A 15058-nucleotide genomic window follows, 5' to 3' on the forward strand; every position below is an offset into this window, starting at 1 on the left:
AGATCTCAATCCTTGTGATTTCTGGCTATGAGGATACCTCAAAGACAGAGTTTAGCACGGGGGCACACATATGCTTGTAGATTTGAAAGCAAGAATTACACAGCATGTAGCCAAGAGAGAGAGAAAGGGAGACAACAGTGCTACGCTTCCAACCAGCTAAAGCAGACTGAACAGACAAATATAATACGTATATGAACATTCTCACACTGGCAACTGGTGGTGGGCACACACATCAGGTTTGACCATGAATGAAAACTGTTGGGGGAATTTTTATTTGTAAATATGCATGTGTTGATTCATTGAATCATCAGTTCCAGTCAACCCTTCCCTATCTCTTCCATCATGCAGTATGATTGATGACATTTGAGGTTATGATAAACATCATGACAAGATCCAATATTCCTTACATTTCAAGGGTACAGGTCTAAAACGGTGTTCGCAGGCCGGACACTAGTTAGTACACTGGACCGAACCTATTGGTAACTCTTTAGGAGGCTTCCAGCTAAGCTAGTGTATAATCTGGCTACCTCTACTCTGCCAGATAGGGACTGAAGGGAGTCCGAGAAGTGTGTGTGTGTGTGTGTGTGTGTGTGTGTGTGTGTGTGTGTGTGTGTGTGTGTGTGTCGCGCGCGCGCGCTGCGCGCAGAGAGCATTGCCGAGGCCACGTTATGTCAAGGATCTGGGTAAATTCTTATCATGTGTACACCATATCCAAAAATTTCATTACTTCACACAGCATGTCCCACCCACTTTTTCTTACTATTGAATACACCATGAATTGTCAAACTAATAGAGCAAGCTTATCTGCGAAAAGATCTAAACCTCCCAAGCACTTCCTAATTCATTTCACAAATATACATGGTCTCAATTCTAATCTTAACAATGTCCATTTCCACTTGCAGTCTGCCAAACCCCATGTACTTTTTCTGACAGAATCTCAGTTATCGGTTGATTCAACTACTGCTCATCTCAGATGCCCAAATTATTTGCTGTATGATTCCTTTTGCCTCAAAGGTGGTACTTGTGCATATGTCCATTCTGATATTCCCTGTCAGAGACTGGGCAATTTGGAATCTACTCTCTGATCTTCTCTGGCTTAAAATCTCTCTACCTCATTGAGTAAAATTCATCTGTTGTCTCTACCGTTCTCCCAACTCCACTAATCACTTGGAGCTCTTTCACTTCCTCTCTTTGCAACTTGACTTTCTCCAGTCCAACTTTCCTAACAGTGAGGTAATTTTCCTTGGTGATTTTAATGTTCACAACTCCAGCTGGCTTCCGTTTTCTAGTCACAACGACCCAGCTGGTCGTGATGCTGAGGCTTTTGCAATTACTAATGACCTTACACAGATTGTTCATTTACCTACAAGAATACTGGACAATCCTAATCATACAGCCAATACGCTTGATCTTTTTCTCACAAACAACCCTTCTAAGTATGCGGTCGAAGTGAGAGGTCCTTTAGGCACTTCAGATCACAACTTGGTGATTGTCTCTTCTCCAATGGAACCTTTATCTCATGGCTATTCCCAACCTCGTGTTGTTTGGCATTACAAGAATGCAAAATGGGATGACCTGCGAGACTTCTTTTCTTATTTTCCTTGGTCGGATTACTGTTTCAAAACTTCTGATGTCAAGGTTTGCTCAGATCATGTCAGTGAAATTATTCTTGCAGGAATGGAATCCTTTATCCCACACTCCACTTTAAAATCTCATCCTTTATCTAAACCTTGGTTTTCCAATAAATGTGCTAAGGCTGTTCAAGAGAAGAATGTTGCATATCCTAATTGGCTTGTTTCTAATTCTTCAGTTTCATTTTCTGCCTACACCAAAGCTTGCAACAATTGTAAAGCAGTTATTAATCAGTCCAAACTAGAGTTTGAACAGGCTAAGAGTAGAAAACTTGCTTCTTGCCCTAATGGTAGCTGAGCATTCTGGTCCCTTGCCAAAGCGATTGACCGCAACTTTTGCCCATCTCTGCTCCCACCTCTGTCCAAACCAGATGGCTGTGTTGTCACTTCAGCCAAGAATAAAGCTGACCTGCTAGCATCCCATTTTTCTTCCAACTCATATATTAATGATCTTGGTAAAACACATCCCACCATTCCCAGCACGATCCATTCAATGCCTCCTGTGGTCTTCCGCCAAAAGGATGTCAGAAGGATTTTGACGAATCTTGATGCTAAGAAAGCTCCAGGTCCCAATGGTATTTCTCCACTTGTTCTCAAAACCTGTGCTCCTGAACTTACTCCTATTCTTTGCCGCCTTTTTTCACTTTCTTATTCCAAAGGTGTTTTTCCTTCTGCTTGGAAATTTGCTCATATCCAGCCAGTTCCTAAAAAGGGTGGCAAATCCCTCCCATCCAATTATCGTCCCATTGCAATTACTTCTACCCTTTCTAAAGTAATGGAGAAATCAATTAACCACCAACTCTTAAACTACCTGGAAACCTTCCGTCTGATCAACGATCGCCAGTATGGATTCCGTCAGTGTCGATCCACTGGTGCTGTTCTGGCTTATGTTACATATTTATGGACTAATTCAATGGAAAGGTTCAGTGAATCACAAGTAGTTGCTCTTGACATCTCAAAGGCTTTCGAGCGTGTTTGGCATAAAGTTCTTCTAAACAAGCTTCCATCTTATGGTTTGCCAACTGTTGTTAGTAATTGGTTATCCCGTTTTCTCTCTGATTGCTCACTGAGGGTGATGGTAGATGGCTCTCTGTCTTCTAACTTCTCCACTACTGCCAGTGTCCCCCAAGGTTGACTTCGTTCCCTCACTCTTTTCCTCTTGTATATTAATGACCTTCTTCCATTGACTGGAAATCATATCCATGGTTTTGCCGATGACAGCACATTGCATTCCACTTTGCATTTTGAGAAACCTTGCCCTGTTCAATCAGCTTCAACTTCTCCAAAATCTGCTACCAATTCCTTAAATGCCGATCTTCAGGTAATTCTCCAGTGGGGGGCAAAGACAACTTAGTTGATTTCAACCCTTCTAAAACTCAGTCTTGTCTTTTATTTCGCAAAAAAGGATTCTTCTGCTCCTATGCTTATCTTTAGTGACACTCAAATTTCTGGGCAAAATGATATATCTCTTTTGGGGATTACCCTGACTTCTAATCTCTCTTGGCACAAGCACATTACAAATATTGCTTCCTCTGCGTCTAAAAAACTTGGTTTTCTCTTTCGCTCTCATCATTACTTTTCGTCCAAACAGCTGCTCACTCTGTATAAATTGCAAATCCGCCCTGTTATGGAATATTGTTCCCACATCTGGGGTGGTGTCCCCAAAACCTCTCTCAGGCTTCTTGATTCCATTCAGAAGAGGGCAGTTAGGTTAATTAATGATTCATCTCTAACAGAGTCTCTGCACTCGCTGTCTCATTGACGTACTGTTTCTGCTGCATGCCTCTTCTACAGATACTTCCATGGGCACTGTTCTTCTGAATTGGCTTCTATAATTCCCGCTCTCTCTTTCAAAACAGTCCAAACATGTGCCGCCACCTCAATGTCCAACTTCAAATTCACAGAACCAACTTTTCTTCGTCCTTGTTTATTCATTCAACTGCCATTTTCTGGAACAACCTTCCTTCATACAATTAGATGAATTGTAGGATTCCTTAAGGTACCAATTTAATTGACTTAATAAATGGTAGCAATAGCTCAATACCTTCCTTCATACGTATTTCCTGAAAATTACAGTCTACAGAAGTTCAAGTCCAATGTCAACAAATATCTTCTTTCGTCTTCTCAACCTCCAGCCGGTACTAAGTACTATAGGTTCTAATACCTCTCGTGTTTGTGGTTTACGTAAAAAGAAAAAGAAAAAAAAAGTTAACAGGACATCAATTAGTGGGGATGACTGTTTTTGCCATAACCTTTTTACCATAACCTTATTATCATAATCTTTAGAAACTTTCTAAAACTTACTACACACAGCAGTATGTGCATGCTCACTTATGATTGTATATCTTTTTTTTTTTTCTTTTTTCTTTACTTTTTGCTGTTTGCTTCTTGATCAACAATCAATTAAACAGCTACTGTAAGTTTTATTACAGTGCTAAACTAGTTTTTTTTTTTTTTTTTTTGTTAGTTGTTGGCGTATCGGCTTCTGTGGCCATAATGCACCTCCCAAAGTTTTTGCATTTTTACTCTAATCCAAGCCTGAGGTGGGATTCAAACCCCGACCTTTGGGTTGCCGGGCAGACACTACCCACCTGGCTAGCCTGGTCGGCTTGCTAAACTAGTACTTTAGAAAACACTTCCACTTCTTATCCACTTGGTTTTATGCAAGAAACAAGAAAAAAAATTAATCTAAGAACCAAACACTTACTTCCCAAAAAGGTGTGCCTCTGCATAGCAGATTGTCTTTTAGTGTAATGTCAATCCACTATGCAAAGATGCCCTTCGCAGGGAGTAAGTTTTTGGTTCTTAGTTTTTAATTTCTCACATTTCTTGAAGCAAGTGGATAAGAAAAATTTTTTACTAGTGATACACTAATCCTGAAAATATATTATAGTATACACCACTGTATTTAAAAACATTGTGGTACACACTGTTTCAAAAATAAAAACACAATCATATTTTCCTCAGGGCAACAGAACTGTGACATCATATGGTCGAGAGTCACATGTCAGAGATAGGAAATGGAGACTACGACATATACTGAGAATAAAGTGCAGGGAAAACTGAGAATACGGTGACAAGCAGACTCCACATGACTAAGATCATGCTGTGATACTCACAACAATCTCCCCCACTTCATTCAAGAGTTTGTTGTTTACTATGTTAAAACAGCACACAGTTTGTCCCAAACAAATTTCCAGCATCTTAAACATATGATCCTTGGATATATATGTAATAACACAGTATTCAAAATTAGGAAACCAACTTGCTATGTGTATATGAAACAGATATTTACTTCCAGGAATTAACACTAATAAAGTAATAAATACATATTTTATATACGTATTATGTAAAATATGTATATTTTACATATTTTAGCTGTATTCATCCTACAAAACGACGTTAAATTATCTCTGCCAATATTTACAATTAATAAAAAAATGGAGGGAATAAATAAAGTCACATGCAAAATGCTCCTTGACAAGCATACCTTTAATATTTAAACCAACGTAAAAGAAATGGGCACTATGTCAGGTCACTGTGTGCCTGCATCTATTGACTATACAGGCACTTCTCTGCAGCTTTAGCGATTTAACTGAAAGAAAGTAATTCACACAAGATGGAAATAATACTAGTAGCTCTTCTAGCATTGTACTGAACAAAACAATGCATTTGCTCTGGATGATGTGCAATTTCAGAAAAATTTGTACAACTGAAGAATGTATAATGAAATACTACTGACTGTTCTGGAAGGTATAAATGTTGAGGTTGTTATCATGGTTGTAACTTTATCTATAACGATACAAATCAAAGAGTTATTTATTGTTATTCCTCTGCTTTTGTTGAAATGTAAAAGAAATGACATGAACAACTATTGGTCTAAGATTAAGAACTGCCAAGTCAAAGAATTTTGAGCTCCTGGGAACATAAGTTTTGAAAACATTTGCTGTTTTATTGACTCATTTAGAATATTAAACAGTATTTCATAAATAGCTTTATAGTCTTAGTCACCTTCATTAGTTTACTTTTAAATTTAGCTAGAGGTTTTGTAAGTGTTAAGGCTTAATATACCTAGAACCTTTGTATTGTCGGTTTGGTATGAATATCACATCTTGTAACTTGTATTGTAGTGCATGTTAGGGGAATTCTAGTATTTAATTATGGAAAACAGATATCTAGAAAGTTCAAATCACTTAGGTTGGTGTTAATAGATAATTTTATTATATATTATAATTAACTTATAGCTTTACAAGCATAACAGTATAGTGTAATACATATGGTGTAAACTGGATATCATAATATATATATACAGTCGACTCTGGTTATTTGGGACACATCAGGACTAGTGCATTTTGGCCCGATTAAGTGACTTCCCCAATTATCCGAATTTTCGTGTAAAAAAATTAAAAATTTTTTTTATATGATTGAAGATTCCATGGAAGTGTAAACACATTTCACTATAATAACCCACAGAATTCCAGCTGTCAGTATTATCGCAAATTCAATAAGATCGAGTTTACTATCCGTTTATGATAGATTGCACTAACAGAAAAGATCAATAAGCAGGTGACTGCTAATTGTTTTTATTGTTTTATGGTTGTGACCTCCAGAAATCTGACTGAACGATCGGAGACATTCATAGGGTAATCTCCAGTGCTGGGTATCCTGCCCCGATTAAACAGCATCTTGTCCCAATTAAGCGAAGTAAACCCTGGCTATTTTCTTCATTGGGATCTGTTTTTTAAGATTTGCCCCAAATTAATGGCTGTCCCAATTAACCGGTGGCCCAAATAACCAGAATCCACTGTATTTAATAACGTAAACTTCATAGCATAATGCATATTATTGCTGCCTAAATGGTGAATAGTGCTATTATTTAACTTAAGTATATTAGTTTAGTGTAGTATTCTGAATTAAACTGAATCTGAATGGAAATCATGCCTCAGACTAGAGCAGCAAAGCAAAGGGCTCAAAGTAGCAGGAGTGATGTGGTTCGAGGAAGAAATTGGTAGCTCTCTTCTGAATCATGGCGATGAGAAATGTACTGCTCATTTGATGTTTGAAGATCTATCTGGAACAGGACATGACACAGCATGAGGATGTCTTTGAGTGCATTCAAAATAAAGAGGGTGAGAATATTAGCCATCAACTGTCCACGTTAATGCCAGAGCTTGTAGTTGTGCATCAGGCACCACAATGGCAACCACCAAGGCAGAATGTGCAGTTCTCACAGGAAGCAGCAATTGTCAGAGACTCTATTGTCAAGAAAATGGGAAATATATTGGGCAAAAAGAATAGTGGAACAGGACCAGTCATCATCTTTTGGCAGTGGCAAAAAGATGATGACTTTGTTCAACAGATATCTTTTACAAAAAGATGACAATGTTGTATACATTGGCACTAATGACATCAAGAGTAGGAGATCTGAGTATTTACTTAACCGTAGAAGGCAATGCTGAGATAGTCATGAGTTACCACAAAATTTGAAAATTTCCCCAATTCAGCAGACACTTTCAAATGAACAACTATAAAGAGAAATAGGAGCCAGTAAATCAGAATGTCTTATACTTTCCAGATGTTGAATGGAATTTGCGGTTTGGTCGCTCACACACATTAGCAAGACTTTTGAAGATTTATTGAATAACTGTTTGATACAGCAGCATGGTAGAGAAGCAACAAGAGAGACCTTGCATTAAGAATCTGCAGATAAAAGAAACACTACAGTGATCACATTGTATTGATACGGGATTTACTTAAAGATATAACTACCATCAAGGGTAAGGGGAAAGAGTTTCTGCTTTCATAAAAGAGACTACAGTGATCTCAGGCAGTTTTTAAATTCTATACGGTGGGACCAACTAATGGTGTTACCAACAACAAATTTTAAATGAGAAGCATTCAGAAATAATCAGAAAAGCTACTAGACTTTTCATACCAATTGAAAAATACTGTTCACGGCTTAGATCTAAATGGATGTCAGATGAATTAATGAGACATGTGGCAGAGAAGAAACGTGCATGAGATGCATATAAATTATCAGGTGATACAGAAGCCTATGATAGATGTAAAATAGTCCACAACCAAGTCACAAAGGAGGTCAGGTAAACCAAGGCAGATAAGAGCTCTTTGGCAAAGGATGCAAAGAAAAACAAAGAATTTGGTAATCACTAGAAGGAAGGGAAGGGAATGAATCAAATTGGTCCACTTGATATCAATGGCCTAACTGTTGATAATCCTTCTCAGGTTGCTGACAAACAATAGGTATTTTGCATCTACATTCACACATGAGGAATTTGTTAGAAAAGTGAATGCCAGAAGTTTATCAAAGTCCAACAGGGAACTAAATAATTTTATTCTAATGGAGAGGAAAGTGGAAGAGAAATCATTGAAGTTCCACATTAAAAAGGTACCAGAGGTGGATGGGATCTATCCAATTATATTAAAGAAGGCAACAAAGGAAGTAAGCAAACCTTTAACCATAATTATGAGAGCATCTTTAGATTCAGGGGAGGTCCCTGTGGACAGGCAATGTGTGAATGTATCCCCAATTCACAAAGGGGGATCAAAGGGTGACATGAGTAATTATAAACCTGTTAGCATTGATATTCTGTTCCAGGGAAAATAACAGAAGGAAGTAATACAGGACCATCTAGACAAGAGTGCAGTTATACTTCAGTCATAGCATGGGTTCAATAAGGAAAGATTTTGTCAGATCAATTGATTGGATACTGTGATGCAGTAACAAAGGAACTGGATGCAAAAAATTTTGATATCATATACTTGGATTTCAGGAAAGCTTTTGATAGTGTTGCACAAAAAAGATTGCTATACAAATTAGAGCATAGTGGCATTAAGGGCAAGCTATTGCTAGGAATAAAGAGATGGTTGAGTGACAGAAGACAGAGAGTGGTTATCAATGGACTAATGTTAAAGTGTTTAGAACTCTTGTATCTAAATGGCCCAAATATAAGTCTTTTTCACTTTCCTCTTTTAGGACCAGGAACTCTGGGGAGTAGAAAGTTGCAGAAATGTGAGAAAATATTTCCCCAAGAGCATTAGCTATTGCAGTTGAATCTACAATAGCACATTCATTAGGGATCCAGGATTGATACAGGGTATGATGTGTATTTTCCCTTCATTTTCCAGACTTTATCCTAGACAACTTTTAGGACTGAAGGATAGGGTAATAGAGAGAATGTAAAATGGATTCACAATTCCTTTTGGTTTTGATGTGGAACACAGCATGCTTTGCTGCAAGCACATTTAAAGATTAAAAGTTGGCCATGGGGGGGGGATGTCATCAGGCTTTCCTCAAGCTTTATTTCTTGGCTTTTTTTTGCTGCTGTGCATATTCTGCATTCCACCATGGTTTTGGAACTGAGGGAACAGTACTAAATATAAATATCATATATTTTTTAAAAAAATAACATTTATATACATACTGAATAAACAGAAATATATGCACATCTGAAATTTTGCACAATTTAAGTCTTTTAAATTGGAAAATGGAACAATTATTCTATTTTGTCTAAAACAGTTTTTTGCAATTTTCAGCAGAATTATATATATATATATATATATATATATATATTATTCTTTTGTAATATGATAATTCATGTTGTATTTTATTTTTAATATTTTATTTTTAAACCAAGTATATATATACACATATAATTACGATATGATGTTTTCTTAAAACTTTAAAGAAGTACTGCAATCGATTAAGGAAAAATGTTAAGAAGAATTCAAAAATAAACCCAAAACATTTTCCAAAAATTAAAAATAAAGTTGGGCACCTGTCAGGTGATCTGCCACCATTTTTTCTACAATTTGGGTGCCACCAACACCAAGTTAAAACCTTCCAGAAGCGAGACAAAAAGGCAATTGCATTAAAAGATCGCCAAGATCTGTCTAAGGGATCTCAGGATGCCAAGTAGATAGAGAACACTGTTAGTGAAAACTGCAAACCTATTTGCTACTGCGTCTAATACTCGTTGTGAATAGCCGAGGCTGAAAGGGAGGGAAGGGTCACCAGCTGCCTATAAGGATAGAAACTCCTCTATGAGCAGTTCCCCAGTTCTATCTTAATGGTTGGTAGAAACATTATGCATGGAAGGGTCTTCAGTTGCCTTTAAGCATGTTTTCTGCAAGTAAAAACATGCAGGTTCACTTTTGCAGGAAGACCCTGATGTCATCTTTATTTTACAGGAATCCACAGTAAAATTTAGTCTCAACAATACGTGGTGCCTGCCTATCCACTGTTGAGGAGACAAACTCCAAAATGGCTGCCTGAGTGGTGGTAGTGGTCAACTGAGAATAAGTAAAGTCTTTGCTATTTGGAAGCATTACTTATTCAAAGGTCAAGTGTAGGCAATTCATGAAGGATTTCACAATGAGATGTTAAAGATTTCAAAACTGATGCAATAAGCACTGTCTAAATGCATACTCGTAAGTTACTCTTAACTTAAAGCTTATAGTCCTAACTTTTATAAAGTATTATTCCCTAGTAGGGTGCCAAACTTTTGTCTTGCATACTCTAAAATGAAACCTCAAGTGAGTTGCTTGGCATTTTGAAGCTTAGTTATGAAATACAGAAATATTTCACAACACTTCAAAAAAGCAATGGTGTTAATGACCCATTGCAAACAAAGTTAAATAACTTTAATTTTTCAAGTCAAAAGACTAAAATATTACTATAAGGTGGGAGGGGGTGAAGGACTATTAAAAGAAAAATTAAAATGGCACAGAAAGCAATGAAAGAATCTTACCTTGCTCCTTTCGTTTAACAGAATCATTGGTATTTTTAACGCCATCTGAAATGAAACAAAAATATAAACAACCTATTAAATGTTGTCCAAATATTAAGACTTCTGAATTTGTAGTTACGAAACAACATGGTGGTTTCCATTGAAGCATGAATAGATGAATTAAACAAACTGGAGCTAATCTCGTTAAAGTCGAACTGCCTGTACATGTGCGTGTGCAAGTTCTTTTATGCAAGCTTCAACCAACTGTTAAAGCAATAGATCTTGAATTCAAATTACCAGTGAAGAAATTTAGACTGCAATGCAGGAAGTTTTCTTCAGTTAGCAAGTTGTTGTTTACTACAATAAGTTGACTAGGGTGGTTGATGATGATGGTATGGAAAGATTCAAAGCCAGTTGAATAGATATCTAAGTGAGGAGAGAGTCAAATAGGTGGTTTATTTTATTTTACTTTATTTTGTATTATTTGTTTATTTATTATTATTATTTAATTTTGTTATATTTTTTATTACACATTTTGTATGGCTGGTGCAGCAAAAGCCTTGGGCTTCCTTGTACCATATGACTAATACACCACTTGCAAAAGCTAGGTGCAAGTTTTTTTGTTTTTTTTTTAAACAGTGCAAGAACCATTAGAAGGGAGTGATTATTAATTCCTAAGTAGAATGGTGAGGAGAGAAGTCACAGCTATTAGAGGCTAGCACAGGTTGCAATTTCAGAAAACTGTCACAATTGATTTAAGGTGCTTCATGTCCAATATCAATAGGGCAATTAGTGCAAGGAAAGTGAATATTTTAAAAGATATTCATGTATTTAGAATTATGAATATCTTTAGAACAATAGTAAAAGAAGTGAAGAATGTACATTTCTATTAGAAAATATAGAACAAGGAGGATGCCGAGATGATGCAATATACTGAGCTGGCCAATTTAATATAGAAAAAAAGATCAGATGAGAAAGTCACAATGATGAAAAATAATGAGGCCTATAACAGCTAAAAGTTGATCTGTAACAGAAAAGGTAAGAATGCCAAAGGCTGATTATAATAAATCACTATGTAAGAGAATAAAGAACAGGCACAGTTTTTTTTTTTGTATGTGTACAAAAAAAAGTGTAAAAAAAAAAAAAAAAAAAAGGATGTCAGACTTCACTCTTGCATAATCAATTTTCAGGGAGGCAAGGAGAGTTCGCTGAACTATTAAGGTTAATTAATTACGAGAGCATCTTTGGACTCATAAGAGAATCCTTGAGATTGGATAGGTTTTAATGTGTATTACCAATACTATAAAGTATTTAAGGGCAAAGGCCTCATGCTACAAGATAGAATGACTAATATGGAGGTTAGTGCAAATGCATCATTTTAACATACCATGTGTGTCTCTTCTTATCTAACAGTCTGATTCCCAATATAATTCGTTCCATTCTTCGCTGTGTAGTTCTCAGCTTCTCTACCAAAGTAGTTAAATTAATTAATTTAATTAATTAAATTAGTTAATTACACTGGCATCATTTTGGTTATATCTCATATTGTGACTGCCTTCACGAGTTGCCACAGTATTGTACTATCTCGAATAAATAACACTTCACCAGTGGAGAAGACTATTGTTATTTATTCTCAGTGGATACCACCACCCAGACGGCACCGTTTCAAAGTTTGTTGGCTTCTCTTCGGTGGGTGGGCAGGTACCCTGGTGTTGCAATAGTGACAACCCAGTTATAAAGTATAACATCACAACATGAGAGATGGACATAAGATCAAGCTTAATCAATCTTTGGAAGGAGCAGAACATTTCCCAATGCAGAAATGCACTTAATCTTTGGAAGGAACAGAATGTTTCCCAATGTGCACTTTAAATGTGTCTGTAAATTGGTAAATTACACTAGTTACAAAAAAAAATTAATAATAATAATAATAAATATACACTAAGGCATATATGATGAATAATAGAGACAATTATGACAACGGTAAGACATTACACAACAAAGAAAACTTGAAACAAAAAAGATATAACACATTCCTCTGCATATGAAAATAAACAATTTTTTTATTCTACATAAATGGATGAACATCATTCACCACTATTGCTTTTTTTTTTTTTTTTTTTTTTTAATAGAGAGATGTAGTGTTCTGTTCATTGGAAATGTTAGCTACAACATAGAATATTCAAAGAAATTTCCATTAATCAGACAAAACAAAGTTCACGGATTTTCACAGTTACTAAGGAGTGAGAATAGAAGTTGTTCGCATCAGAAGATCATCAGGTTTGGAGTCCCCCCCCCACCTCATTAGCTTGTTTTACCTTATATCCTGATACTTCCAAGAAATGCTTAGGTGAATCAGCATTTCCTGGAAGTATCAGGATATCTCTGACCTTTTTTTTTTTATGTGAACCCCAAACACGAGAGGTATTAGAACTTATAGTACTTAGTATCGTGCTTGGGTTGGAGGTTGAGAAGACAAAAGAAGATATTTGTTGACACTGGACTTGAACTTCTGTAGATTGTAATTTTCAGGAAATACGTATGAAGGAAGGTTGTTCCAGAAAACGGCAGTTGAATGAATAAATGAGGAAGATGAAAAGTTGGTTCTGTGAGTTTGAAGTTGGACAGTAAATGGATGTTGGCTGGTGGCGGCACATGTTCGAACTGTTTTGAAAGAGAGAGCAGAAATTATAGAAGCCAATTCAGAAGAACAGTGCCCATGGAAGTATCTGCAGAAGAGGCATGCAACAGAAACAGTACGTCTATGAGACAGAGAGTGGAGAGAGAGAGACTCTGTTAGAGATGAATCATCAATTAACCTAACTGCCCTCTTCTGAATGGAATCAAGAAGCCTGAGCAGGGTTTTGGGGGCACCACCCCAGATGTGGGAACAATATTCAATGGCAGGGCAGATTTGCGTTTATACAGAGTGAGCAGCTCTTTGGAAGAAAAGTAATGCCGAGAGCGAAAGAGAAAACCAAGTTTTTTAGATGCAGAGGAAGCAATATTTGTAATGTGCTTGTGCCAAGGTAATCCCCAAAAGAGATATATCATTTTGCCTAGAAATCGGAGTGTCACTAAAGATAAGCATAGGAGCAGAAGAATCTTTTTTGCGAGATATAAGACAAGACTGAGTTTTAGAAGGGTTGAAATCAACTAAGTTGTCTTTGCCCCCCACTGGAGAATTACCTGAAGATCAGCATTTAAGGAATTGGTAGCAGATTTTCGAGAAGTTGAAGCTGATTGAGCAGGATAAGGTTTCTCAAAATGGAAAGTGGAATGCAATGTGCTATCATCAGCAAAACTATGGATAGGATTTCCAGTCAATGGAAGAAGGTCATTAATATACAAGAGGAAAAGAGTGGGGGAAAGAACTGAACCTTGCGGGACACCAGAATTAGAGGAGAAGCTACAAGGCAGAGAGCCATCTACCATCACCCTCAGTGAGCGATCAGAGAGAAAACTGGATAACCAATTACTAAAAACAGTTGGTAAACCATAAGATGGAAGCTTGTTTAGAAGACCTTTATGCCAAACATGCTCGAAAGCCTTTCAGATGTCAAGAGCAACTACTTGTGTTTCACCGAACCTTTCCATTGAATTAGTCCATAAATGGGTAACATAAGCCAGAATATCACCAGTGGATCGACACTGACGGAATCCATACTGGCGGTCGTTGATCAGACGGAAGGTTTCTAGGTAGTTTAAGAGTTGGCAGTTAATTGATTTCTCCATTACTTTAGAAAGAGTAGAAGTAATTGCAATGGGACGATAATTGGATGGGAGGGATTTGTCACCCTTTTTAGGAACTGGCTGGATATGAGCAAATTTCCAAGCAAAAGGAAAAACACCTTTGGAATAAGAAAGTGAAAAAAGGCAGCAAAGAATAGGAGAAAGTTCAGGAGCACAGGTTTTGAGAACAAGTGGAGAAATACCATCAGGACCTGGAGCTTTCTTAGCATCAAGATTCATCAAAATCCTTCTGATATCCTTTTGACGGAAGACCACAGGAGGCATTGAATGGAGCGTGTTGGGAATGGTGGAAGGTGTTTTACCAAGATCATTAATACATGAGCTGGAAGAAAAATGGGATGCTAGCAGGTCAGCTTTATCCTTGGCTGAAGTGACAACAGAACCATCTGGTTTGGACAGAGGTGGGAGCAGAGATGGGCAAAAGTTGTGGCCAACAGCTTTGACAAGAGACCAGAATGCTTGGCTACCATTAGGGCAAGAAGCAAGTTTTCTACTCTTAGCCTGTTCAAACTCTAGTTTGAACTGATTAATGACTGCTTTACAATTGTTGCGAGCTTTGGTGTAGGCAGAAAATGAAACTGAAGAATTAGAAACAAGCCAATTAGGATATGCAACATTCTTCTCTTGAACAGCCTTAGCACATTTATTGGAAAACCAAGGTTTAGATAAAGGACGAGATTTTAAAGTGGAGTGTGGGATAAAGGATTCCATTCCTGCAAGAATAATTTCACTGACATGATCTGAGACATTGACATCAGAAGTTTTGAAACAGTAATCCGACCAAGGAAAATAAGAAAAGAAGTCTCGCAGGTCATCCCATTTTGCATTCTTGTAATGCCAAACAACACGAGGTTGGGAATAGCCATGAGATAAAGGTTCCATTGGAGAAGAGACAATCACCAAGTTGTGATCTGAAGTGCCTAAAGG

At 37.0% G+C, this 15058-nt stretch overlaps 1 protein-coding gene across 2 annotated transcripts in view; it reads right to left on the bottom strand.

Moving 5' to 3' along the window:
* Nucleotides 1-15058, bottom strand: part of LOC150084544 (E3 ubiquitin-protein ligase Mdm2-like) — a 366530-nt gene that overhangs the window by 252566 nt on the left and 98906 nt on the right. For both annotated transcript variants that reach the window (XM_090376480.1, XM_090376479.1), the window contains one exon: nt 10400-10444. In XM_090376480.1, coding sequence (XP_090232606.1) covers nt 10400-10444 — 45 coding nt within the window. The remainder of the gene's footprint in view (nt 1-10399; nt 10445-15058) is intronic.

Source organism: Mastigoproctus giganteus, chromosome 6 (assembly GCF_048544385.1).
Source record: "Mastigoproctus giganteus isolate SK-2022 chromosome 6, ASM4854438v1, whole genome shotgun sequence".
NCBI classification, from domain to species: domain Eukaryota; kingdom Metazoa; phylum Arthropoda; class Arachnida; order Uropygi; family Thelyphonidae; genus Mastigoproctus; species Mastigoproctus giganteus.